The 24,259-nt window shown below is 41.6% G+C and overlaps 1 protein-coding gene and 2 long non-coding RNA genes across 6 annotated transcripts; 2 read left to right on the top strand and 1 right to left on the bottom strand.

Moving 5' to 3' along the window:
• Window positions 1–18,973, top strand: LOC137185007 (uncharacterized). 2 transcript variants are annotated; one of them, XR_010928739.1, is made up of 5 exons: window positions 616–962; window positions 1,080–1,202; window positions 1,642–1,996; window positions 2,360–2,470; window positions 18,029–18,973. It is a non-coding gene; the product is annotated as an uncharacterized lncRNA (long non-coding RNA). The 2 variants fall into 2 exon arrangements; XR_010928738.1 differs by lacking the exons at window positions 2,360–2,470; window positions 18,029–18,973 and adding an exon at window positions 1–15 and having other exon boundaries at window positions 584–962; window positions 1,642–2,033.
• Window positions 2,483–24,259, bottom strand: nfatc2a (nuclear factor of activated T cells 2a). Of its 3 annotated transcripts, none has more exons than XM_067593216.1 (10): window positions 23,797–24,259; window positions 20,708–21,641; window positions 20,404–20,572; window positions 18,000–18,202; window positions 16,700–16,872; window positions 14,469–14,609; window positions 11,842–11,897; window positions 11,573–11,705; window positions 10,699–11,406; window positions 2,483–4,714 (listed from the first exon to the last, which is right to left on the bottom strand). In XM_067593216.1, the coding sequence occupies exons 1-10, from the start codon at window positions 23,852–23,854 to the stop codon at window positions 4,659–4,661; spliced, it is 2,631 nt and encodes an 876-aa protein (XP_067449317.1). In that variant the 5' UTR covers window positions 23,855–24,259; the 3' UTR covers window positions 2,483–4,658. The 3 variants fall into 3 exon arrangements, with proteins under 3 accessions (XP_067449317.1, XP_067449314.1, XP_067449315.1); XM_067593213.1 differs by lacking the exon at window positions 23,797–24,259 and adding an exon at window positions 22,114–22,550; XM_067593214.1 differs by lacking the exon at window positions 23,797–24,259 and adding an exon at window positions 22,114–22,546 and having other exon boundaries at window positions 10,705–11,406.
• Window positions 5,179–10,831, top strand: LOC137185008 (uncharacterized). The gene is made up of 2 exons (XR_010928740.1): window positions 5,179–7,417; window positions 10,715–10,831. It is a non-coding gene; the product is annotated as an uncharacterized lncRNA (long non-coding RNA).

The following is a 24,259-nucleotide window of genomic DNA, read 5'->3' as shown; positions in this document are numbered from 1 at the left end:
AATAAGAAACTGAAGGTATGTTTTCTGAAACAAACACTGCTGAGCATTCAAAGTCTAACACTGACATGTTTAACCTTTTCCTTTTATTTGGATAACGTTTTCATGCAAATTTCTTCCATCTGTGCTCCACCCAGCGAGGTTAATAAGACGACTTGCTTCAGCGTTCAGAGGAGCATTTACACACCTGAAGCCCAGGAAACTGACTCACGTCTCTGAGAAAATGATGATGAGTTTTCAAAGTGTCTGCAAATGGACAATGTCATCTTTATTCCACACAAACAGCCCATTATACTGTTGTTCAGCAGCTGACACTGTCACTTTTTTTATTTTACTTATTTATTTATTTTCATATTTTAACACTATATAAAGAGTGGTGAAAATAAAAAAGGTTGGTATAAGACGTAATACTGCCAGTTCAGCTTTGGATTTATGTGTGGGATTTAATTTAATAATACCGTGACCAGTTTTAAGCTCTTTGATCAGGATGAGTTCAGTGCCGCTTTTTTTTCGAAATACCACAAAAAGCGAGCTGAATGAAATGCCAAACTCATCATGTATTTCATTCTTGTCCGATATCGTACAGAGAATCTGAATGTGGTCCGAACTCATTACACCATTGAGTGCTAAAGGGCGCATGAGTCATCACGGCATATCTGTATGAGTGGGCTGGAGACGGCTCATGCAGAGAGAAGCCCACGTGCTGCTCTTTCATCCGAGGTGATGTCATAACCAGAGACTTCCTGAACACAAGGTTCATTCACATAGAGCCCTCCTCCCGACTCAGGGACCAAGCACCAAACAAGCTGTCTCCATAGTAACTAGAGCCTCCAGGCATGTGAGTCCCCTTCTTGTTGTTGTTTTGTTATTCGAGGGAAGGGATGGAGTTTGAAACCGTGTCTGTGCTCATGAACGTGTGTGCCTGTGCAAATAACTGATAATATCACCGAATCCAGCTTTAAATAGTGAGTATTTTTATGCCGCATTAATTATAAACAAACCTGTTTCTGTGTCTGCCATGAGACTTGATGAGTCACTGTCTACTGTGGCTCTGCTAATTTTCAATTTTCCTCTCATACTAGGCACCATAGAGAGTGAAGAGACACCTTTGAGCTGTCTGGACTGCACCGACAGCTGCTCTCACAAACCATCCAGAGACGAACCACAGCAGGACATGAACCCAGATGATCTCTTGTTAACACGATGTAATGTTTTATTCATTTACTGGTTTGTACATTAATACACACACACATACATCCTACAGATTTCCTTGGTCTGCGGGTAGATGATAAATTATCTTTCAAATTGCACGTTGAGGAACTGAAGTTAAACTTTCCGTATGTCTCTCACCCAGTCACTTCTTCCTATCTGTACTCGACTATGGTGAAATAATTTATATGAATGTTCCACCATCTACACTCCTTGAGACGTTCTGTATCAAAGCGCTTTAAGATTCATAACAGGTGACAGCTTTAGGACTCATCAGTGTGACTTGCACAAGAGTGTCAGCTGGCTCTCTCTGTCGCTCTTTAATATTTATTTATAAAGCTCTTTGCGGAAAACAGCCCAAAGATTTTTAGATTCTTATCCATTATGCAACACCATTGGGGGAGGCGTCCGATCTTTCCTAAATTTATCCTGCAGCATGACAACGAGCCCAAACATTCGAGCCAAAGTCATAAAGAAGTATCTTCAGTGACAAGAAGAACAAGGAGTGCTGCAACAGATGGTACGGCCCCCTCAGAGCCCTGATCTCAACATCATGGAGTCAGTCTGGGATCACATGAGGAGACGGAAACAGCTGAGACGCCTAAATCCACAGAAGAACTGCGGCAACTTCTCCAAGATGCAGGAACAACAGACCTGCCAAGTACCTGAAAAACAGTGTGCAGGTGTACCGAGGAGAACTGGAGCTGTTTTAAAGGCAAAGCTGCTCACACTGCATATTGATTTGATTTAAGTTTCTTCTGTTTGCTGAACTTTGTATGAAGTTAACTTGGTAAATAAAAAACTCACTTTACTTTTAGTACCTAAAACTTTTGCACTGTACTGTATCTCACATCCCTTCTGCAGTTTTGGCACTGCTTTATTACAGTAGATCTCAGGAAACAGAGCTTAGTAAAAAGGCCTTTACTGCGGCAATGGTTTCTGAAACTGGATCAGCTGGTTTCTTCACCTGTTTTTAAAGTTTTAATTGAGTCCACCATTGATTTTACTTGTCTCTGCTGTGGTCAGATCTGACTGAAGTGTAATTCTTATAGCTTGGTTGTTTTTTTTATCCCTTATTTTTGCATTCAAGTGTATTTACCTCTGGATTACTCCTGTTTTTACTTATCGTTTACCACTGTAGTCTGATTGTTAGTGTTTCTGCTCTCATTGGACCACATAGTATGAATAAAGGATGAATGAATGAATGAATTCATGGGGAGTTATTGCAGAGGAGTCACACATTAAAACAAGGACAATCATGAAGGTATGTATATGGTTATTATTTATTGCTACTTTTAAGGATACAAAAATAGCATGAAACAGAAACTGTTTAAGAACGCAAAAAAAAAGAAACAAATACATGACAACTATCAACACAGAAAATAAAATAAGACAGTATGAATAACCTTTTTTTCTTTACCAAAGATTTCTTTAAAGTAAAATTATAATAACAAAACGCATAAACAAAAATAAAAACTATTAGGGGGATAAATGGATCATAATTCCCTTCAGAAAAAAAAACACATTTTTACCTTGTAATAAAACAGATATAATGATAACTTTGTGTATACTATAAACACAAGAGACAGATAAAAAGATGCATGACAAACAAATAATTTCTGTTTTAGTCTACTTAAACTTGAACACATGGACAATCACACTTTGTATCTAATATTTACAAAAAAAAAGGGGAAAAACTAGTTAATATAGATTACATTCAAGAAATGTCAAATGCACTTGTGCTGTACTGGCTCAATGGGAAATATCATTAATATCTATCAATATTAGCTTTATTAATATCACAAAATAAAATCTTGTTTTCTTTAAGATAGGTCCATATCAAATATTAAAAGTTGAGATTCAGTCTTACATTTTAATTTCTGTGTTTTTTACTTCACTTGCAACAGTTTTTTCTTTACAATCATATTAGCGACACTTGGCACTTTTAATGTACTCCAATTCACTCAGTGAAAATTTTACAATGTTACAAAAATATATTTTCAAACTACTGCTTTTTTTTTTTTTCCATCAAAAGCAAGTTGTAATAGCATGTCAGTTATCCACACTGTATATCCCTACTGTGCTTACAGTGTGAAAAGGTATAATGGCAGTTACAGAAAAAAAAAGTATGCCGTTTACATTGGCAAGCATGAAGCTTCTGCATAGGCAGGCACTTAGCTTTGAGTATACTGATTGTCATTGCGGATGGACTCAAAAATTTTCAGCTATACACAAAACAATACACACAGTAAAAGCTTTGGATATTTTAGACTGTGGAAACAGCCACAGATGTTATTACAATCATCTTTAAAAGAAATACAAATAAAAATAGAAAATATCAAATAGGTTTTGATAAAAATAAAAAAAAAAGCAAGACCACCTTTAAATCTGAGTGTACAAAATCTCTCACTTCAACTTGCATGAGCAAAACTTATGATATATTTCTAAATTATTTCCAATGCAAGATTGAAAAAAACAAACAAAAAGTCAAGCATTGAAATCTTTTCATAAAACTAGACCCACGCTATCACTGTAGCATCACAGGCCCTGTGAAGCCACTTTGGCATATCACCTGAATATTATGTAATGTATATTTTATGAATATAAAATGTTACATTATTCACATGACTCAAATATTATATATAAAAAAAAGGAATAACATTGACCCCCTGTTATTGAAAACAGTGCATATTAGGAGGTCTCACAATAGTTCATTTGTATATGGTTAAGGCAGTGTGCGCTTCACTTTGATTAGAAAACTGCACTTAAAATGAGATGATCAGCATGTGAGCTTTGGACGATCTTTTTTCATGTATAACTGCATACAAAGTTACAGACAAAATACATACTTTTGTGCGAGAAGAATTTAAAAAAAGATGGCAAGCTTCGGGCCACGAGAAATAGCTGAGCATCATATTCGGGCAGAATTTTTGGTATGTGATGAAATTTCACAGATTTTATGTGAAATGGCTGCACGCTACATCTTTCACTCGTATGAGGCAAACAGGTGTGAGTTTATTGCCTGGGCAGCAACTTTGGGGACAAGTATATTTCCCATTTTATGTCTTTCTTCTTTTTTTTTTTAAAGCAATGTATCTGAGTGTCAACCCCAGGAGAAAATAAGGCACATTCGCCTGTTGGTTCTTATTTGGTGCGATGGAAACCTTCTGGGTGTTGGTGACAGACATCATGGGTCAAATGAATTCTTCTGTTTGCCCAGTGAAACTGTTTATTGCAGGAACATGTCCAAAGCAAACACAGCAGCCAGTAGCTGATATTTCTATCTTTATGGATGCAGAAAATGAGGAAGAGAAGGTATGATTGTTGGTGGAAGTGCGTCACCACACTGGAAAGTTGAAGCCTACGTGTGTATGTGTGTGTGTGTGTGTGTCTGTGTCTGTGTCCGGCGGTGGTAGGGGGATATGTTGTCATTTCCCTCTCAGGTTTGTCCTCTATGTCTGCCCTCTAGCCTGAACACCCGTCAGATCCTTTCTTATGATCTCATTCACTGTAAAGGAAAGAAAGAGAGGAATGTTAGACAGTGAAAGTCGTTCACAACAAAATTCCAAAAAAAGCAAAACAGAACCTTTCCGACATGATTAAAGAGTGACGTTGATTATATTCCTGAGTTACTGCACTGTCTGATTGAGGTTTCTGTGCCAGGCATTGATAAAGGGCGGATAAGTGCTGCATTTATGGCGAGTAACCACTAGAGGTTGAGCTATACAAGAGCCTATAAGCAATTCCTGTTGCTCAGCCGATTACAACTGGGTGTATACACATCAACAGAAGAGGAAGGGGGTTGAAATGGAAACTTTCACGCTGTCATGGTTCTAAAAATAGAATCACCATGCGTAGGGGGGGGAGGCATAGTAGATGTGTGATGCATTGAAAATAAAATAAAATGTTTTTTAGATTGAATAATTGAGATTATATATACCTGTAAAAATGTAACCTATAGGTTTTGAGTGTTTGAAGCTTTGTTCTCTATCTGCTGATAAAACAACCACCGACATCTGAGCAGTAACTACCAAGCAGTACGTCTGCTCACCTCCGTTTAAACACAGTCAAAAAGCCACATTGTCAACAGGTAGTTCTGCATACAGCGGGAAGGAATGTCAAGTATGTGTAACATGTCATCTCTCCAGATATGCCACACCGCCCGTGTTGAGCTCTGGTGTTTATCTGGGAGCCCCGGCCTGGAAGCCTACTGCGTGTCTGTCTGTGTACACTGGCACTCTGAGACATTATAGGCCGGTGCCACTGCTTCCACTGTGCCTCGGGGAACTCATTAGGCCCGATGAGTAATATAAGTATTTCAAAGTGGGCCAAAAAAGCTTTTTGCCTATAACATGTCATAGAACATGTCATGTCTGTGATTTTGTAACCATAGTAATGGGCTACACTTTGGGATTGAGCTATTCAACTGCGGTTACAATGCTAAAATTTGATTATTATTATTGCTTAAGTTGTGTAATGTTTTTTAAAAGGTGTTATTACTGTTTTGTTCAGCAACACATCTGCCGAGAGTTAGATAAGAAGTTCAATACCACTCCCATATATGTATGCTAAATATGAAGCTACAGTCAGCAGACAGTTAGCTTAGCTTAGCATAAGACTGGAATAACAAGTCCTCCAAATTAAACGCCTGCATAGGTCGTTTGTACAATGCACTCCAGAACGACCCATTGGAGCGTAATATGCCGCTTTCCAAAAGTGTTACAAATCATTGAGGAAAATAATGAAGTTTTATGGTGTGACAACGCTGGTCTGGTTAGGTTTAAGCACAAAACCACTTGGTTTAGGTTAAGGAAAGATCACAGTTTGGGTTAAAATGATGACTGGAAGTACATTTAATACTTCCTTAAAGTTAGGCAACCTTTGTTGTCACGGCAACAGTGAACACCACCACAATACACATGGTTCTTCAAAAAATGTCCCAACTTGCGGTCGAAAACACAAAACTCGCGGTTGAAAAGGGGAACAGTGGTTGAAACTGGAAGTGAATAGTGGTCTCCTGCAGCTAAGTCCACTCTTTGCCAACTAACTATCCAGCCATCCGTCCAACTTCTCTCTAAGAAGGAAGTCACCTTAGATTGACATCATCCGAACAGCGCCACTTCCCCAGGTCATAATTACTACAGCCGCTAGATGGCGTCACTCAAAGTAACTATAGGTCGTTTTTAGCGACTGAATTTACGAGCTACAGTGTTGTTTTGCTAGGAGAGGACAGGTCTATTAAATAGTGAGCTTTAGATGTGCACATCACCTCATGCTGGAAAAATGTCACACTAAAGTACTTCTTTAAAGTCAACAGGACTAAACTGGATAGATTAAAAAATGTTAAGATGAACCACCAGCTGTCCAAAATACTAAATATCACCACCTTCAACTGCTTTATTTTTAGAGGCGGAGAAGTGATATTCAGTTGGCTTGTGTAAGCTCTATTTAAAGCCCTGATTTACATAGTGGTGAGGCAAAGGGTGCAACTATTAAAACACACGTAAAATGAAATCAGACACTATCTCAACCACACAACAGCATGCCCGCGCAGACGACAGCTCATGACAAAATTACCTAAAAGAGGTAACTGTCTCAAGGCGACAGCGTGTTCTTATTTAAGACTAGCAGGGTAGAGCTGTGTATAAAAAAAGTAAGAAGATTCATTAAGACCAGGAAGGAAAATATGATTTCTTATTAAAATGACGAGCTAGCACCCACAAATGCATTGAAGTGTTTAGAAATCTAATTAAGCAATCAGACAGACATGCTCTTCCATCCGACAAAACAATCTGTCTCAGACTCCCTTTCTACTCCGTCTCTGCTGCTGCTGCTGTTCTATCTGATCATTTGCAGATGTGAAAGAGAAACAGCTCAACACTGAGCACATTTTATAGCCAGAGCAGCATCTGAAAGTTGCAAAACGGCAGGAGCAGCCAAACTGGATGCTCTGCTGTCGTCACAACTTCGGCGTCCCTGTTTATTTTAGTCTGTAGTGGAATTCCCTCTGACACCTAATGCCTTAAAGAAACTTTCATCTCCCCAGCGGTGCCACAGGATTTTTCCTGAGCATAAAACGAGCTTAGAGAAGCAGCAGGAGCGCCGCAGCGGGGCAACATACAGTGGGGCTTTACTGAATCTAATGAAGGGTTGGCACGGACCGGCTATTTGAGGCTGGCCCAGGGAACACTCAGGCTAGTCTGTTCAATAGGTGAGTGTCTGGCTCCTGAGTTCTGCACCAATGAGCTGCACTGTTTACCAACCGGAGGGTGGGAGGAGAGAGAGAGAGAGAGACACCCTGTACAGTAGCTGACTCAGTCGCTGCACACTGCCTGCTGCGAAGCTGGACTGAGTATGTTTGTGCGTCTGCATGTTCATACAGTGTGTGTGTGAGTGTGTCTGTGTGTGTGGAGGGCTGTACGGTACATTCATGGCTTACATATGAGAAGAGGTTGGTGTGGGGTTGTAATGACAAGCTGAAAACCATCGAGAGAAAAGGGAAAGCAGAGTGAGTGGACTCACAGCTAACCACCAGTCTAACCACAGATCCGGTGTGTCAGTACTTGAAGGATACGCTCACAGTTTTCAAGTGTGTCTTAAGACGATACTCATACATCCGCACTGTATGTACACTAACTGAGATATTGGTTGTTGCTCTTCATTCATGCTGGCTGTGAAGAGATGCCAGTGAACCCAGTAGAAGATGGGGATATAATCAAATTCCTCCACCTCCATCTTACCTTGAGAATACGTTTTTGTACAAAACGAGGAGTATTCTCTTTAAGCCAGTATGGAGAGAATTAAGACAGGCTTGAAAAAATAAGAGCCTACCTTAAATCTCCAATACACGAACGAACTTACTGAAACGATTTGTACGTTATAAACGAAACAATATAAGTGTCTTAAAGCAGTCGTCATGCACTCATCACTACAGCTCTGGATACAGCTGGAGTATTTGATCAAGCCTTTTAAATGGGATGGAAGTGAGCTGAGACTAATGCGTGTCCACCAGGCTGTTGCTGTGTGCTTTATCTCCTCTAGCCTGATCTCTACCTGCTGGAACAATTTCACCTGCTCCACTGCCTCTGGGCTTTATTCCACACCCACTAAATCTGTCACTCTCGGCCTTTGTAGGCTAAGCCAGTGGCTCTTTTTTTTTTGTTTTCATAAACTATGTGGCATGCGGCGAGCAATGCCAGGCATTCTTGACAGTTGTGGTCCAAGGGAAAAAAGCAGGTTTCTACAGGTATCTTTTTTTTTCAGTTATTCAACTAGCTTGATAACATAAATAAATATAAATGTCAATCAACAGTTTGTCTTGTTTGGGCACCAACAGGAGGCATGGAAACTTGTGTTTTGGACTGAAGATACAAGCCTTTCGTGTGAGAGAGATTATGTGAGCCAAAGTTTGGTAGGAAACCAAATACGTGACTTTCATTTAACTCTCTTCACTAAAGATGACACAGTTAAGGTACCTCAGAGATATGACAGTTAGCGACCACAACACTGTGACAATACCAGGATGTGGCATCACCCTCTTTTTCGACGAATGACTACAGAGTGAAACACATGTCTCGATGAGTAATGTTGACAATCTCACTTTGGTGAAAATGTGTTTGATGGACCCAGTTTTAATTTCTGTCGAGCTCGTACTTTACCCCCCCCCCCCTTTGCAGTCAAACACAGAGGGATTTTTTTGACCTGTGTTATCTTCTCACCCTTTGTGTGAAAAAATTGGTTTGAATATCGGGAAGTCCCCCCCTTTTTTTCTCATTAAAGCAGCAATGACTAAACTTCACAGTGATGTGGGTAGGTGGATCACTTGTTGGAGTGAAATGGGGGACTACTAAACTGCAACTGTTAATGCATTTTGGTTTTAACATTCAGGGATGTGGTATTATAAAAGTGCCAATCATTATTGTCATAATATAATTAAATCGCCTGCAGTTTTTGGGACAAAATAAGGCAATTAAATCCAATCTGCAATTAGTTTTTTTTATGTGATTTCAAAGTAGAAGCTTACATGCTATGTGAAAGAGAAAACTCAACTTGAACAAACATGCAGAGGCACCTTGGGAAGCTAACAGGCCGCCATCAACTTTTGATGATGGGAGGATCAAACAGAGAGACCAGTTTGACTGTTCCTCTAACTCCTTGTTAATTCACCAACTCACAACCCTGTTGCTGTTTACTGCGGAGGGAAACCCTGCAAGTTCCATCCAAAAAACACAAATTCCATTGCTGGCCTTTTTTCTCAGTTTCATTTTTTCCATTGAAACACACACACACACACGCAGCCCCTTCCCTTTTCCTGCGAACTACCCTCCACCCTCCCGCTATCTTACAGGGATCAGGCTGGATTTCTGGAGGAAAGCAGCTGCAAATAGGAATTTCTTGTGCCAGATTGGCAGAATCCCGTGGTCGGAAAAAAAGCTAATCCTCTGGTGGGTTCCCCCACAGAATCGAGGGGCGTAAGGCCAAGGAGAAGCCCTGGCCAACTATAACAAACAAAGAGGCTTTCCCCAGCTCTCCCAGGCAGCCTGTTCCACTGTTTGACAATGGTTGCCATGGAGGTTGTTTTTCACTTCATAACAGTGTCAACATGTCCAGGCGGTCAAGAGAGTGACACTTTTTTTCTTCCTACTTCTCTGTCTTTAATGCAAGAGGGAGAAAAAAAAAAAAAAAGCTCATTTCCTGATGTGTGCCAGACGAACCCCCTTCGACCAGCAGAATGAACTTTGTTGAATGGAGCAGCGTGATGACAAACTGTTTTCAAACTTCACCTGACTACAAGAAAGACCAGAAGAAAACCCTTTTCTTCGGAGCCTGTCATTTTAACGTATAACATAATATAGTTTAGAGAACCTTTAGCTCCAAAATAAGGAAGAGGTTCAACCTCCTGCCTGCTGCTGGATGTGGCCTAACATTAATTCTGTCAGAGGGTAATGGGGTTGACAAGCATAAGTATAAACATATGACTCATAATCCCTGTTATTTCCACCTTGAGTGGAACATAACTGCACCTCATGGCGAAGATTGTTTTAACAGTGTGAGCTTGTTCTGTTGGCTTTGTTCAGAGCGATACTATAGCACGTAGATCAAACCGGGAATATGTGAAAAGGAGATGGCGCAGATATTGTAAATATCCTTGAATTGTTCTTAGGAAAAGTCATATCTTTGTCGGCGAGTCTTATCATCCATCTATTTCACAAAAGGGAATTGCACTTATCCATCACTTTGTCTGCCTGCTTTTTTTTCACCTCATTACATTCAGCTGATAAAAACACACACTGCCAATGATACAAGCTATCCCCAGGGTGGGGAATTAACTTTTTAAAATGTGAATATCTACCAGCTGCTGACAGATAAATGATTAAATTCACCAGTCACTCAACAGTAAATCATTATTTTGTGTCTGATATCTACCAGCCACTTTCATATTTTACTAGCATTCGGCTGGTGCTAATTGAGAGTATAAAAGCATGAACTTACACTCACCATCATCTAGGTAGGCCTGGTCCAAGTTCTCCTCCTTGACTGTCACCCTCCTCTGTCCGTCTCCTGGAGCCTCCATCTGCCCCGTGCCGGGAGGAGCACGGCCTTTCTGCTGCCCCTTCTGCACGTAGGGCTGCTGCTGGATCACGGTGGGATACTGCTGAGGGTGAGTCACCACCGCCTGAGCCTGGGGGGGCGTAGGGGAGTGGGCAGACTGTGGAGAGTAGCCATCGCAGTAGATGATCTGCTGGTTGTCAGGCTGCGGAGCACTGAGAGGTTGATGGTCTCCTCCCCGAAGCAGATGGTGGTTGGTGGGGGAGAACTGGATGATAGACGGGTGCTGGCCTGCACCCATAGGACCTACAGGCTGTGCTGGGGAGCCTGTGTGGACCAGGACCGACCGATGCGGGTCAGACATCATCCCTCCAGTCTGCTGATAAAGGCTAGGGCTGCCGCTCAGACTCTTGCCCCCGCGGGAGTACACAATGGCCGGGCTCTGCTGCTGGAAACGTGCATCTTGGCCTGGAAGGCTGGAGCTGAGACGCTGGCAGGAGGCCATGCCGGAGACCAGGCCGTTGTCTGGGTGGAGGACACCGCGTGGGTTATGGTAGTAGGAATGAGGCGATATGCCCAAGATCTGAGGCATGGCGAAGCCCATATGATCTGCTTCATACTCGTCTATAGGCTCTGTCTTGATTGATGGAGCTGCACGGAAGACAAAAGATCACAGAGATATAAAAGTCTTGAGAGGAAGTAGAGAGTGAATATATTTTCCATTTACTCAGAATAATCAGCTAATCATTTTACTTTTCGAAACCCACAGTGTGATATACAGTCATCATCCCACAGAGAAGCTGAGCAGGATTCTTACATGCCAGTGGTGTGTAGGTGAAATGTTGAGGCTGGCTGCGCTTCCTCTTGCCGTTGATGACGTAGAAGTTGACTTTGACAGAATGACAGACAGACGTGTCTCGGTAGGACGGCACCTCCACAAACAGCATACTCTACAAGACAGAGCTCAATTATGAGCTTTACAAGTCTGCAACTGGTCTTTTTTTTTTAAATGAACTACTAAATCATGACAGTTAATGTGTTTATGTGTGTGTATCACTGGTATTCCAGGTTATGTCAGATACTTACTGGTTGGCTCTTATCTTTGTCCACTGTTGCTTCCATTTCCCAAATTTGTTGCCCATCTAGAAAGAAGTAAAGAGATAAAATGAAAAGTTAACATTGCAATTTAACAATTAAACACTGCAGCGAGATAAGTAAGGTTGATTGTTTCAATCTCACTAATCACCTCAAGAAATGATTCTTATTTTGAATCCTTTGTATTTTAAACCAGTGGAGTTTTTAATGTCTACGTGGCACCGTGTGTCCTGTATGATTTAAAATTCACGTGCAAAGAAAAAGCCTCTTTGTGCAGGTAGATAATCATCACTTTTAAATCCACTTCCTCTTACACCACAAAGCACACCTAAAGGTAGAGACGATATGTAGGTTTACACCAAATACACGCGCAGTCAACCATTACTCCAAAAGCTGTCAAAGACACACCTAGTCTGTTCTCGGATGCAACACTGACAGAAGCGCGTTAGCAAGGAGGGTGTGATGAGCATTCACTGTTGCACGTCTATCACGATTACAGTTCATGTTATGTTACATCACACTTCATCAAGCTACATTTCAGCTGTAATTTAAGAAAAACAAAATGTGCTTGAAAATGTGAAGTCCATGTGTCCAGGCACATGATACGATGTGCTGCAGAGAGTTTTGTTTGAATGTTACTGTAGGTGGGAAACCCTCTGTCAAATTGCAAATTTGAAACACATGGTTTAAATGAGTCAGCAGGAAAAGGGGGGATTCCACACATCTCGCCAGCTTCACTTCTTTTTTCTCTCAGTTTTATTTTATGATCAACTCTCTCCACTTCTATTACATAACGTGATGACTGCTTTCTTGGCTTTTGCGTTTGTTTGCGTTTTGTTGCAATTCTACTCTAAGGGATACCCCGACTCTTGTTCGTCCCTCAGGAGATAATCGTGGAGTGGAGGTGGAAAGGGGGAGTGAGGGAGCTGTGGAGAGAAAGCAGAGCAGACTTGACTTGGCCGGCGAAGCTTTCTTTCCCTCTGTACAACCCTCCCCGTCCAAGCGCGAGAGCCAGAGGCAGCTGTCTCTCATTCAGAAGGATTTCACAGCTGTACTGGTCGAGAACTTTGTGTCATACAGAAACTCTCCAAAACAATGGCAATCCCTCTTTGTAAGATTTCTTTTTCCGTCTGTCTTACTAACCATTACTATGGTGTGTCGTAACACAGCAGCAGGGAACCCCGGAGAAGAGAAAAAAAAAAAAGAAAAAGCAGCAGGGGCATGCGGGTCCAAGTTTTACTTGAGGTGGCCTGTGAAGTGCCTGCATTTAAAAAGCCAAACACTCAGACAGTAGTGGACTCAGTGAGTCACAACACAGACAAACACTATTTTAAAAGCAAGAAGCAGAGAACTTTCCAGCAACAGCTAAATGTAAACTATTGAAAACGTGATTTATGGCGCTTGATAAACACAAATCTACCTTCACAATACAACTCACTCTTTTTAAAGATCCTCTCAAGACATATTTTAAGACAAAGACAAGGAAAATGATCTCGTTAAGATCTTAAATGACACCTCCTCTTTCTCCCTCATTAAAAATTTCTGAATCTATTAATATGCAAATATTGTTCAGTTCAAACGTTTAACAGCTGAACACAATGTAAAATCCATTCTCTGTGTTTGTGCACTGGAGAGGCTTCAAGTTTCCACATCACACTTGTGTAAGTTGCATACTGGACCAGAATTGCCTCCAAAACTAGTCGTGATATCCATAAATCCTCCTCATAGATACACCTTCAACTCAGATTTTCAGATGAGCACAGAGAAACTTTGTGAAAACAGTCTTCTATTGTCAGACTATACACATACATCATTCTGCACAGTGAGGCTCAACTATCCAAATTAGGTAATAATAAGCAAAACATACCTTTGAATAGAGGGGGACTTTAAATTAGTTAACAGCTAAGCAACTTATGCCGTCAAAAAGGAGACAAACTCGGGGTTCAAGTAATAGTAGGGTGACTGAACTTTGACCCTGACAAAACATAAATACATCACTTTGTACTAATTATGGTCAAATCACTTCAGTTTGGCTTATAAAAGTCAATAGAAGAGTTTAAAAAAAGGGCAATTACTTCTTCTAAAATTACATAAAAGAAGGTAAAAAAAAACATGTATTTAATTTCATAAAGGGACATAAAAGTGAATCCTTCAGCTCCATTTGGACGCATTTAAGTGTAACCTTTCATGTGACAAAACAGAGCTATAAATCACACAACAAAAGCCCCATCTGAGTGATAAGACATCATGGAAGTCAGTGAGGAAGAAAAGGGCAAAAGGAAGTGAGGCTGCGGTGTTATCATTTGGATCATGCAAATAACTCATACAATGATGGTGGTGAAAATGTGAAAGCTATGAACTTGTTACACAGACCGAGCTACTTAGGAGTCATTAGTCATCGCTTGTGTTTAAGTGTTACTGTGACGCTATGTTGTGTAATAACAGAACGAACAGATGCGCACAGATTGTAAAGATTTCAGATTGAGTCATAGGTTTGTTTTTCAGGCAATATATAGCTTCATGGTAAATGTACATGTTGTTGAAAACAGATAATAAAAAAACTGGTCGGAAAAAGGATGTGAGTGATGCTGGGGCTGATGTGATTGGACGCCACTCACCCTGGGTTTTCTCCATAAAAATGACCTTGGAGTCAGAGCTGAAGTTCTGCCCAGTCAGGATCATCTGCTGGCCTCCCATAACAGAGCAGCTGTCCATGTCCTGCTTCTCCACCATGGGAAGCTCATGTGCTGAACGCTGAGCTGCAGGGACACACACAAGAGAGACGCTGCGTTACACCTTTAGCACATAAACCAGCGTATAATGAAAGCGAGAGGACATGTTGCTCTTCATTGGAAAACTCTGTATTGATTTCTCACAAGTGCACAGATACTAGTTACCAAGAAGTCACCGTGCTTTACAGTAAGGTGATGATGCTGAGTCATTTCATGAGTTTTCAGTATTAATAAACAGCAACATAATTCTGTAAAATGACAACTCAGGAGAGTTCAAAGAGAGGTACCTTGAGTCCACGTACAGTAGAGTACTGTACAGTGAAGGGAACAAAATAAGATGCAGTCTGTGTGAAGCTTGAAATGTTACAAATCTTCGTCACGGAAATTTAATTAAGCTGTGTGGTATTTTTGAGTTATATTTTAAGGTATTTTAAGGTATTATTGTTAAAAATTGAGAGTGACGTAGTTGCTAAGGGCTGCAACTAACAATTATTTTCACTATTGATTCATCTGTCGATTATTTTCTTACTTAATCGATAAGCCTTTTGGTCTATAAAATGTTTATACAATTTTGTCCTGATAACAGTCTATAACCCAAAGAGTTTATTATCATAGAAGACAAAAGAAAGCTGAAAATATTCACATTTAAATAGCCGGAACCAGAGAGTTTTAGTATTTTTTCTTTAAAAATTGCTCAAAGTGATCGATCCATCGTCAAAATAGTTGGCAATTAATTTTCTGTAGATCAACTAATTGATCTCTGTGCTCTGTGCTCAACATGCAACGGCCCGTTAGTGGGTCAACCATTGCAAACTCATGCTGTGCAGACAAACATTGCTAAAGTCAACAAAACTTCTGTTTGAAATTCTAGCAGGGATCCAAAAAATGTCCAAAGATACGAAATATGTCAGACTGAAATTTGGGGAAATGTGTACAATATGATTCAAAAGACACTTAGAATATTTCCATTTGATGGATTAGGAGTATAGAGTTATTTCACTCAGTGTAAACATCATATAGTTCGATGATGAACTGAAACAAGCTGATACAAGCGGTATCATTAAGGTGGTGCTAGCGTAAGGGGGGAGAAAGTGAGAAAATGTATGTTAAGGGGTTAATGTCATTCATATTATTTCTGTAGAACGACAGAAATAACCTTAATAGTATCACTTTTGTAGAAACACTAGATACTTTCACGATGCTGCATTATGTGAAGTGTTGCTTCCTCTTGTTTATTACAATATCAGTCATTAGTTCAGCTGAAACGGCGCGATCACTGAGGCGAGTCCTAACCCTGTGACCTTTGAACACAATTGTTCACCCTACTGCGCTGCGAGCGGATAAAACAAAGAGGATGACACCAGCAGGGGCCCTGTCACCTCCGACATACAATCACCGACACAGTCTGCTTTTCAACAGGCCGGCCAGATGTATCACAGGTGTCACTGTGAGCAGCTTTACGGTTGATTGATTTTCACTGACGACAATTGTTGTGCGGTTCATCTTCAGACAGGTAGTGACTATTGTTCTGTCCTTGCTGTGATCGGAAAACAGATGGGAAACGATTATAAAATGATGTTATATTCTGCGTCATTATTTTTTTACAATGAGAGGAGCATATTGCATGCAGCCTGTGTTGCATTAATATGATGAATGTTATGTCTTGACCAGGGTGTTGGTCAGAGGTAGATAAAGGACCTTCTTGTTTGAGTTTTGATTACACCAGGTGCTTTAATAACACTGTGTACACATACACTGATGTACCCAAACACAGACTTTACTACTGTACACATACAAACAGGTACACAGACACTGAAACATGCTGCGCCCACCTACTGGATGGAAGCCCTGCTAGCATAAAGACATCTTTGTGCACAGGACTCTAGACTATCAACCCAGCTCCAAACTCATTTGAATGTGGGTTCATTTTTTTAATGTTTACTTTGTATTAAGTTTTGTTAACTGATGAAAACATCAGCAGTTTGGCCTCCGCGGGAAGCATACATGAGGAATTCATAAAGTCTGCACTGTAGTAGGACTCAAAAACCACTTTTAAAGATGAGGTAAAATAGCACAAAAAGTACATCATGAAAGTGTTTTTATGTGTAGCTGCTTACAGCACTCAATAGGATGCGAGGCCACTTGGAGAGAGACGTGCTGTCCTCCAGGTTGAGGTATGTGCACCCGAAACACAAGACGAACACGGGTGTTTTTCCGGCCGACGTCTGTCTCGCCCTTCCTCAGCTCGATGTCGGCGTTCCTGAGTTTCAGGATCCCAGCACAGTCAATTCTGTAAGGAGGAATAAATATGTAAGCACAACAGGCAATGGCAAGTTTATATTAAAACAAGACTAAGAGTCTACAGTCGAGCTGCAACGATTAGGCAATTAATCGATTAGTCAATTGACAGAAACTCAACCACCAATTATTTTGATAATCGATTCATTGTTTTGAGTCATTTTTAATAGAGAAATACCAAAATTCTCTGGTTCCAGCTTCTTAAATATGAATATCTTCTGGTTTCTTTACTCCTCTGTAATAGTAAACTCAATAACTTTGGGATGTGGACTGTTGGTCGGGAAAAAACAAGATATTTTTCATTAAGAAAATCCTCAACAGACTAATTGTTAATGAAAGTTAGCTGCAGCTCTAGTCCTAGACTAGGCAACAGTGATGCTAGTAGCTCTGCGAGGCTGCATTTAGACACAGCATTGCTTTGAGTTGAATGCTAACACCAGTATGCTAACATGCTCATAAACGAAAATACTAGCATGTTGATGTTTTGCAAGTATAATGCTAACCATCTTAGTTTAGTATGTTAGCATGCTAATATTTGCTAATTAGCAAAAAACACAAAGCACAGCTGAGGCTGATGGGAATGTCATTAGTTTTGCAGGTATTTGGGCATAAAACAAAGTATTGGACAAACAGACAATTTGATCCAATGATGGTGCTAAATGAAAAGTCAGGGGATCAAATTTTTTCATCCTCTGGGTGTCATGAATTTGTGTACCAGATTTCACTGTAATCCATGCAATAGTCTTTGAGCTATTTAAATAAAAAACAAAAATTTCAACCTCATAGTGGCACTAGAGGAAAAGTCAGGGGGTCACCAAAGTCAGTAGGAGTCATCCTAAGGGAAGCATGAATGTTTGTACCAAATGTACTATTGGATGGCAATCCATTCAACAGCTGTTCCGACACACCACTGCTGGTGGATAAGTCAGATGATCACTACAGTCAGTAGGATTTATCCTCTGGAGACTATGAATTTCTGTACAAAATTTAAATCCCACAACTCACTAAATAGTTGTCAACCTACGTAACTCCGGACCAAAGCCATCATTGCTCAATTTGACTGGAAGATCTTATATTTTTTTAAAAGGTTAGGGTGAATGCACATTACAATATTCTCACATTGCTTTCATGTTGTTCTTTGGCTCCAGGGGGATCTCAAGAACTTTGGTGCCATGGATAATCTTCTCATAACTGGTGGTTGTAACCGTCTTGCCAGTGATGCGGTGGACTTGATAGAAGGCGTGGGGCTTGAGGATGCGCTCGTCTGCTGTACCGATGAAGATCTGCAGGCCAAGCGGCTCCTTGCCTCTGTAGCCGTGTAACTGCAGACACAAAGATTAAAACAAAACTGAAAAATTTCTTTTGACTGCGCTAAAAGCTGCTCCTGTCAGGCGATGAAACAGAAACATAAACGAAATGTGTAAGGCATTTTTAACTTGATGTGTTTCTTCATAGCATCTTGTTTTAACTCTGCCTTTCCAGATGTTGTCCCCCCCCCTCCTCCCCCACAGGTGGCTAATCAGTGTCAGACCCACATGTAAAAGCATGAGTCTTCTTTCTGCAGCCTTGAACAGAAGCCAGCAGAGAGTTCACATCCTACAGCCTTGTACCAGTTCTTTCATAAGTGGAAGAAGAAGTGAGGAAGGGGTCCTTTCTTTCACTGACATGCTTTTCAGATTGAGAGAAGTGAAACTGCCATACGCACAGCTGGCCTGCTATTTGAAACTAGACCTATTTTGAATGATGCAGAAATTAAAAGTAATACAAGGGTGAAGCTTTGAATTGGAGATAGAAAGGCAGAGAGAGAGAGAAAGATAGAGAGAGAGTGAGAGAGAGAGAGAGATGTTACTTTTAACCTAAGACTGCCTCCTGAGGAAACCTGCAAAAACCACAAAGCATCAACTTGCATCTAAATGTTGTTTTTGTGCAAACAGTGGAGTGCATCGCCTTTATCAGAGAATATAGCCTAACACTGGTTTCCAGGCTGACGCAACAAACACTACAGGTAATTTCTTTCAAGTAACAATTATAACAATAGCAAAATGTAATTGCAGTAAATCTGCCTGTTAAATAAAGAGGTTGTTTAAAATCTGTTGCACTGCGTTATCTAATGCCTTCTATCTAATGCTTAGAGAGCTGCACAACGTATTTCCCTTTTGATCTTTACATGTACATGACTTTTCCTTATAACTGTGGTCAGAAAAAAACGACATACATCATGTACATCAACCGCATAGTAGAAAAAAATTATCTCAGACTTCACGGCAGCTGCTGAACGTGAACAGAAACTACAGCAACATGAATGACCATGCTGGCTCTATATCCAGGTAGCTGACACACTGAGAGAAACAGAGGAAGCTGCCTGCAAACACTCAACAGGCCATGTGAGCAGTCGGCCGGTTGTCATGGCAGTGGCAGGAGCAGTGAGTCATGACAGAGAGCAGTGTAGGAAAAGTAAAGTGGAGGGTACGACACTCACAGAGGGAGAGAGAGAGAGAGGGAGAGTGAGGGAAGGAGAGGGAAAGAAGGAAAAACAGAGAGAACGAAGGAGGAGCAGAGGAAGGGAAAGACGAGGTGAAGGAGTGCAGCCGTGGCTAGCCAGGCCTGACCATCTGATTGGCCTGGCAAACCAGGCAGAACTGACCTCAGGGTGAGGCCTTTGGGGATGGGCAGAAAATGGAAAAGATGCGAGAAGAGGCTTTATTTCCACAAATTCCCTACTATCACCAACAAAAACAGCTTTAAAATGTCACCACGGTAACACAAAGAAAGGGAAGTTGAACCTACTCTTTGACAATATAGCCAGCCATAACTGTGTCACAACAAATTTCAATGTGCTGTGTTTGAATTCCATGTTGTGACCGTAAGAGAAATGTTAGCAAACTTTTTCCCCTCAATCTACAATTATCTTCACCACAGGCAGAATTAATGTTTTTTTTTACACATGTCTGGAGAGGCTGAGTGTTTCAGCAACCCAGCTTCCTAAAATGAGACAGTCAACAAACCAGTGTGTAAGAGGAAGTCAGGGACAGCATGAACACAGGTCTGTTTGTGTGGTTAAAACCATGGGGGCGAGGGCGCACAACAGCAGACTATTTTAAGCTGGAGGGCAGAAAAGAAAAAAAAAAATCAGTGAGGCTGTGTTGCTCACTGACCTGAGTTCAGTTGTGAGGGTTGTAATAAGGCTACAGAGTGGTTACAGTGTGTCATATGTCTGGGGTTAGGCCATGCTGTCTGTTTTTTTGTTTCAGAAAGTGAAAAAAGGGCAAGGTGCTATGAGACTAGCCTACACTCATGTAGAGTAATTTTCATACAGCTGGCCCTGGGCAATAACACAACCACTACTGAGTGCATAATGAGTAGGAAATGCAATTACATGCAAGCCCTCCCATCAGGCTTGCCTGAGGCTCCCAAACTGGAAGGCTAACTTGCCTTCATATGGTTATCCAGCACTTTGAATTGCAGTGCTAAATTGTATAATTTTGTACTGATTTCACTGATAATGCTTTCGTTTTGGTCATACCTGTACGACAGGGTGTCCTCCTGTGGGCGCTTTGACAGCACCCCTGCTTCCCTCTGTCTCATAGTGAGCTCTGTGGTGCGGCTTGGGTTGCACATCAATGTGGAGTTCATACTGGTCTGTGCGACTGGGGATCGGCCATTCCAGCGGGGGGAGAGAAGCCACTGGGATGCTACAAAACATAAAGGATGCAGAAAGGATTATGAATCATGAAAAAAATCATTTAAGTTGTGACTGAAATGATCATTGGAATATGTTGCTGTATCATGTGTGCATGTGTAAACCAAAAGAATTCCTGCTAATTTACCTGCAGAGGCTGGAAACCAGCGGCTTGGACCAGATTGGGGGGATAACAAAGAATGGCTCTGCAGCAGGTTTGGTTTTCAAGTCCTGCTCACAGGACACCACGTAGTTCCCCTCTCCGTGGTTCTCTGGGTACAGAGTGTAAACCTGATTGGACGTCTTGACTATTTTAGTGGGAACCAGGCCTGGCTGACTGGTGCCAAAACCATTCATGGCATCAGCAAGGCTGCTGTGTGTATAGTGGGCCCCTATGTTGTGATCTTCATGGCCACTGTGGGGGGACGGACTGCGGGAGCGGTGCCCAGGGATTAACCCTGGATTCCTGTACATGTCGTAGGTGCGTTTGCCCTGTGGGGAGGTGGAGCGGGAGCCAGGCCTGGGGGAGGGCGAGCGGGGTCCCAGGCAGCCGTCCTCAGCTAGACTGGTGCGAGGAGAGGTGCCCGGGGAGGTGCGCGGGGAGCCAGTGTGGATGTTCTGTAACCGGGGGCAGAGGTCTCCGGGGTTCTGGCCGCTGCTGGGGGACACACAAGGAGATGCCCAGGGGGAGTAGCTCTCCGAGTGCCAGCTGGTGGAGGAGTTGCTGCTGGCGGGACTCAGGCACTGGGGCTCACGGTAGGAAAGGTTTTCATGACCAGGAACAGTGAGGGTGGGTCTCGGGCTAATGTTCAGTTGGTGGTTCTGCAGGGAGTCCCGACCATGGTTGTAGTGCTCTCTGGAAGGGGTGATTTCGATCCGCGGGCTCAGAGCCAGGCCTGCAGGACGGGTACTGTCCAGGTAGTTTCTGGCCTCCTGGTTGTCATATCCTGGTAGAACCTCAGTGTTGTGCTCACCGAAGGCAGGACTGCAGGACTTGATGCCGTATGGAGAGGCCTCCTCCAGAGGGAAAGCCTGCTCAGACTCAGGGCTGAGGACTTTATGAGATGCAAGGTTGGGGTCATCTGCACGTGAAGAAAGATGAAAAATCATAACAATACAACATTTGAAAAACATGTATATAAAAAAATATATGCTGTCAGAGGCAAATAGATATTTCCCATTATTTCAATAGTAACTTTAACAGCAAATTATCCTCCAGAACTGGATTTAATCACAAAAGTTAAGTGAATCTCTTTAAATGATATCAATCATTTCAAATGTCTGGCTTTTTTAAAATCAAAGTTCATTCTCAACTTTATTTTCTGAGTGAAAAACACATCTGTCAGCAGAAAAGACAAAGCTTCTTCATATTGACATCTCTCACATGGCTATTACACATCAGAACCCTCATGAAGCATGTCAAATTTACTTCCTGTTTTGTTTTGTTTTTTATTTACACGAACCTTACAGGTCATAAATTATATTTGAGTACCAAAAAAAAAAGCAAGAGAGGGAGAGGAATGAACTCAGCCTGCCAAAAAGCCTCGGACAAACCTTGATGTCCCCCAGCAAAGTCGCTGCAAGGTGGTTCATATTCAAACAAGTAATCAAACTCCAAATCCTCATCAGGGCAGTTGACTCGTCTGAGCTCTTCCTCCAAATCTTTTTCGTCGTAAAAAGAGGTCATCTGTCTAAATTTGTCTAAAAGACTCCTCGGAGTTCAGGCGAAGCGACAGGGACGCGGCTGAGGTGTTGCGGCGCTGATGTGGATTTGGGGAACCTGTTCAAGTGTCAAATGATGCATCGGTGAAGCGCACAAGTTTCCTGTTTCAGCTCGCCGCAGTTATTTTCAGATGAAGGCGGGTCTATTTTCACACTGAAAGCTGAATTTTCGAGTTCATCTCCAAAGTCTGATCACGCCTACCCTTTTCGTTGATGCGTCGAAGAAGAAAAAAAAAAGCAAAAGTGCGGCTTGGAAGTGATGAATTAACAGATTACTGACTGTTTTGATACACTATGCAGCCTGGTGCTGCCCCCGGGTGTTTGACATGCTGCAGTGACACAGCCGGGTGCTGTCTGAACTCATCACCTGTTAAACAACTGATTTACAACCATCCATCATGAAACGGGGGACATCATTCCAGGTTTATGTGAACATACGCAGGTAGATGAATGAATTGATGGGTAGAGCTAAAACACTTCACTGCACTCCTACATCATGTTGGATTCCAATAAATAAAGCAGCCGATATTTACATGCGCTCTTGCATGGTTAATAAAAACGTACTGGTGTGGGACTCCTGAGGGAATCCCAGATTTACGCACGACGCGTGGACGCAGCACATAAACTACAGGGCGTTCCTTCTAGTTGTAGCTTTTACACCCAATGGGCCAGTAGCCTATATGCTCTGTCAGCAAAACTGACAGATGTGCATCATGTGTCCTATAGCAAACATCCTATGTTATGATCTTTACGGTGATGCAAATCCTACCTTGATTTTAACATCGATAATGGGTGAAATTGAGCATGCAACCCCCAAACGCACCAGAACCGCTAGCAACAGTTTGCACAATCAGACAGGATATAAATATAAGAAAGTTTACGAGCTGTTACACATAAGTAACAATGAGAAAGTTCTTCATTTGCACCTTTTATGAACCTAATCGGTGACACTCGAGTTAAAATCTGCGCTATAGTCACCCCCGATATACATAGCTATATATATATATATACATATACATATACATATAAATAGAGAGATAGGCTCACGTGACTTAAAACTATACAAATTGCTCCCCTTGTTCTCATATTACACACTGATGTCATGTAGAGTAACTGTAAGGTTTGATAGTCGCTCGTCTTATAGGCTACTTCTTTTTTTAGTAATCCAAAACATCTCTCCTGTTTTGAACCGATACAATAAAGTTTAGACTGTTTTTATAACCAATTACTACAATGTTATAGGTTGCTCTTAAATCTGCTCCTAGTTCTCCCTCTAATATCTTGGTGTTTCGGTGTGATGCTAAGGCACACGCTGTGCGCTGATCAGTTACAGCGCAGCAGCGTCTCTATCCAAACACCAACATCCCGACTATCACTGACATGTTACACAGACAGCTGACAGATGACATTACAGCTCACATCATTATAGACTTAAACACTCCTGGGCAAACACTACTCTATCAATTAAAAATCAAATGGGTTGATTACCAGATAATCACAACACTTCAGCAGTACCTTGATCCATCGACCTCATGGTGTGGTACTGTGCCAGCCTCCAAGTCTCTCTAAACATCTGGAGAAAAAAAGTGAAAAAATAAATAGTAAAAAAATAAAAAATAAAAAATAAACGGATGAAAAATTACCGTCCTCTAAGAACCATAGCAGAAAAAGCTCCCTTCAGTTAAAAAAAATGTTGAAAGGAGACGAAACAAAACTCTTTGAACACGTTCAAAAACTTCAAGCTGCGACACAGCAGCTGCGCGCAAACTCCGTTTCTGTTCAAAAACATGCAGCCGCATCAGCTTCAGCAATGGTTCTGGTATGAAGTCCCCCTTCCTAGAGCTCTATAAGGATTACTTGAGTATCAAGAGCGGCTTCCTTCCCCGCTCTGGGTGTTTATAATGGTCCAATGCTGTAAAATAACGGGATTCCCTCAGTGTTTCCTCCTGTTTGTGCGCCTTTGCCATGGAAACCTGGA

Source organism: Thunnus thynnus, chromosome 6, assembly GCF_963924715.1.
Source record: "Thunnus thynnus chromosome 6, fThuThy2.1, whole genome shotgun sequence".
Lineage (NCBI taxonomy): Eukaryota > Metazoa > Chordata > Actinopteri > Scombriformes > Scombridae > Thunnus > Thunnus thynnus.
The sequence above is the reverse complement of the archived record's forward strand: the minus strand, read 5'-3'. Positions and strand labels throughout refer to the sequence as shown.

Coding starts and splice junctions, on each gene's coding strand:
- nfatc2a (XM_067593213.1), bottom strand. CDS start 22,246: ATGACCTCTTTTTACGACGAAAAAGATTTGGAGGAAGAGCTCAGACGA. Junction 14,610..16,699: donor CTCGCATCCTATTGAGTGCT/GTAAGCAGCTAC, acceptor GTGTCCCTGCAG/CTCAGCGTTCAGCACATGAG. Junction 11,706..11,841: donor ACAAAGATAAGAGCCAACCA/GTAAGTATCTGA, acceptor TCTGTCTTGTAG/AGTATGCTGTTTGTGGAGGT.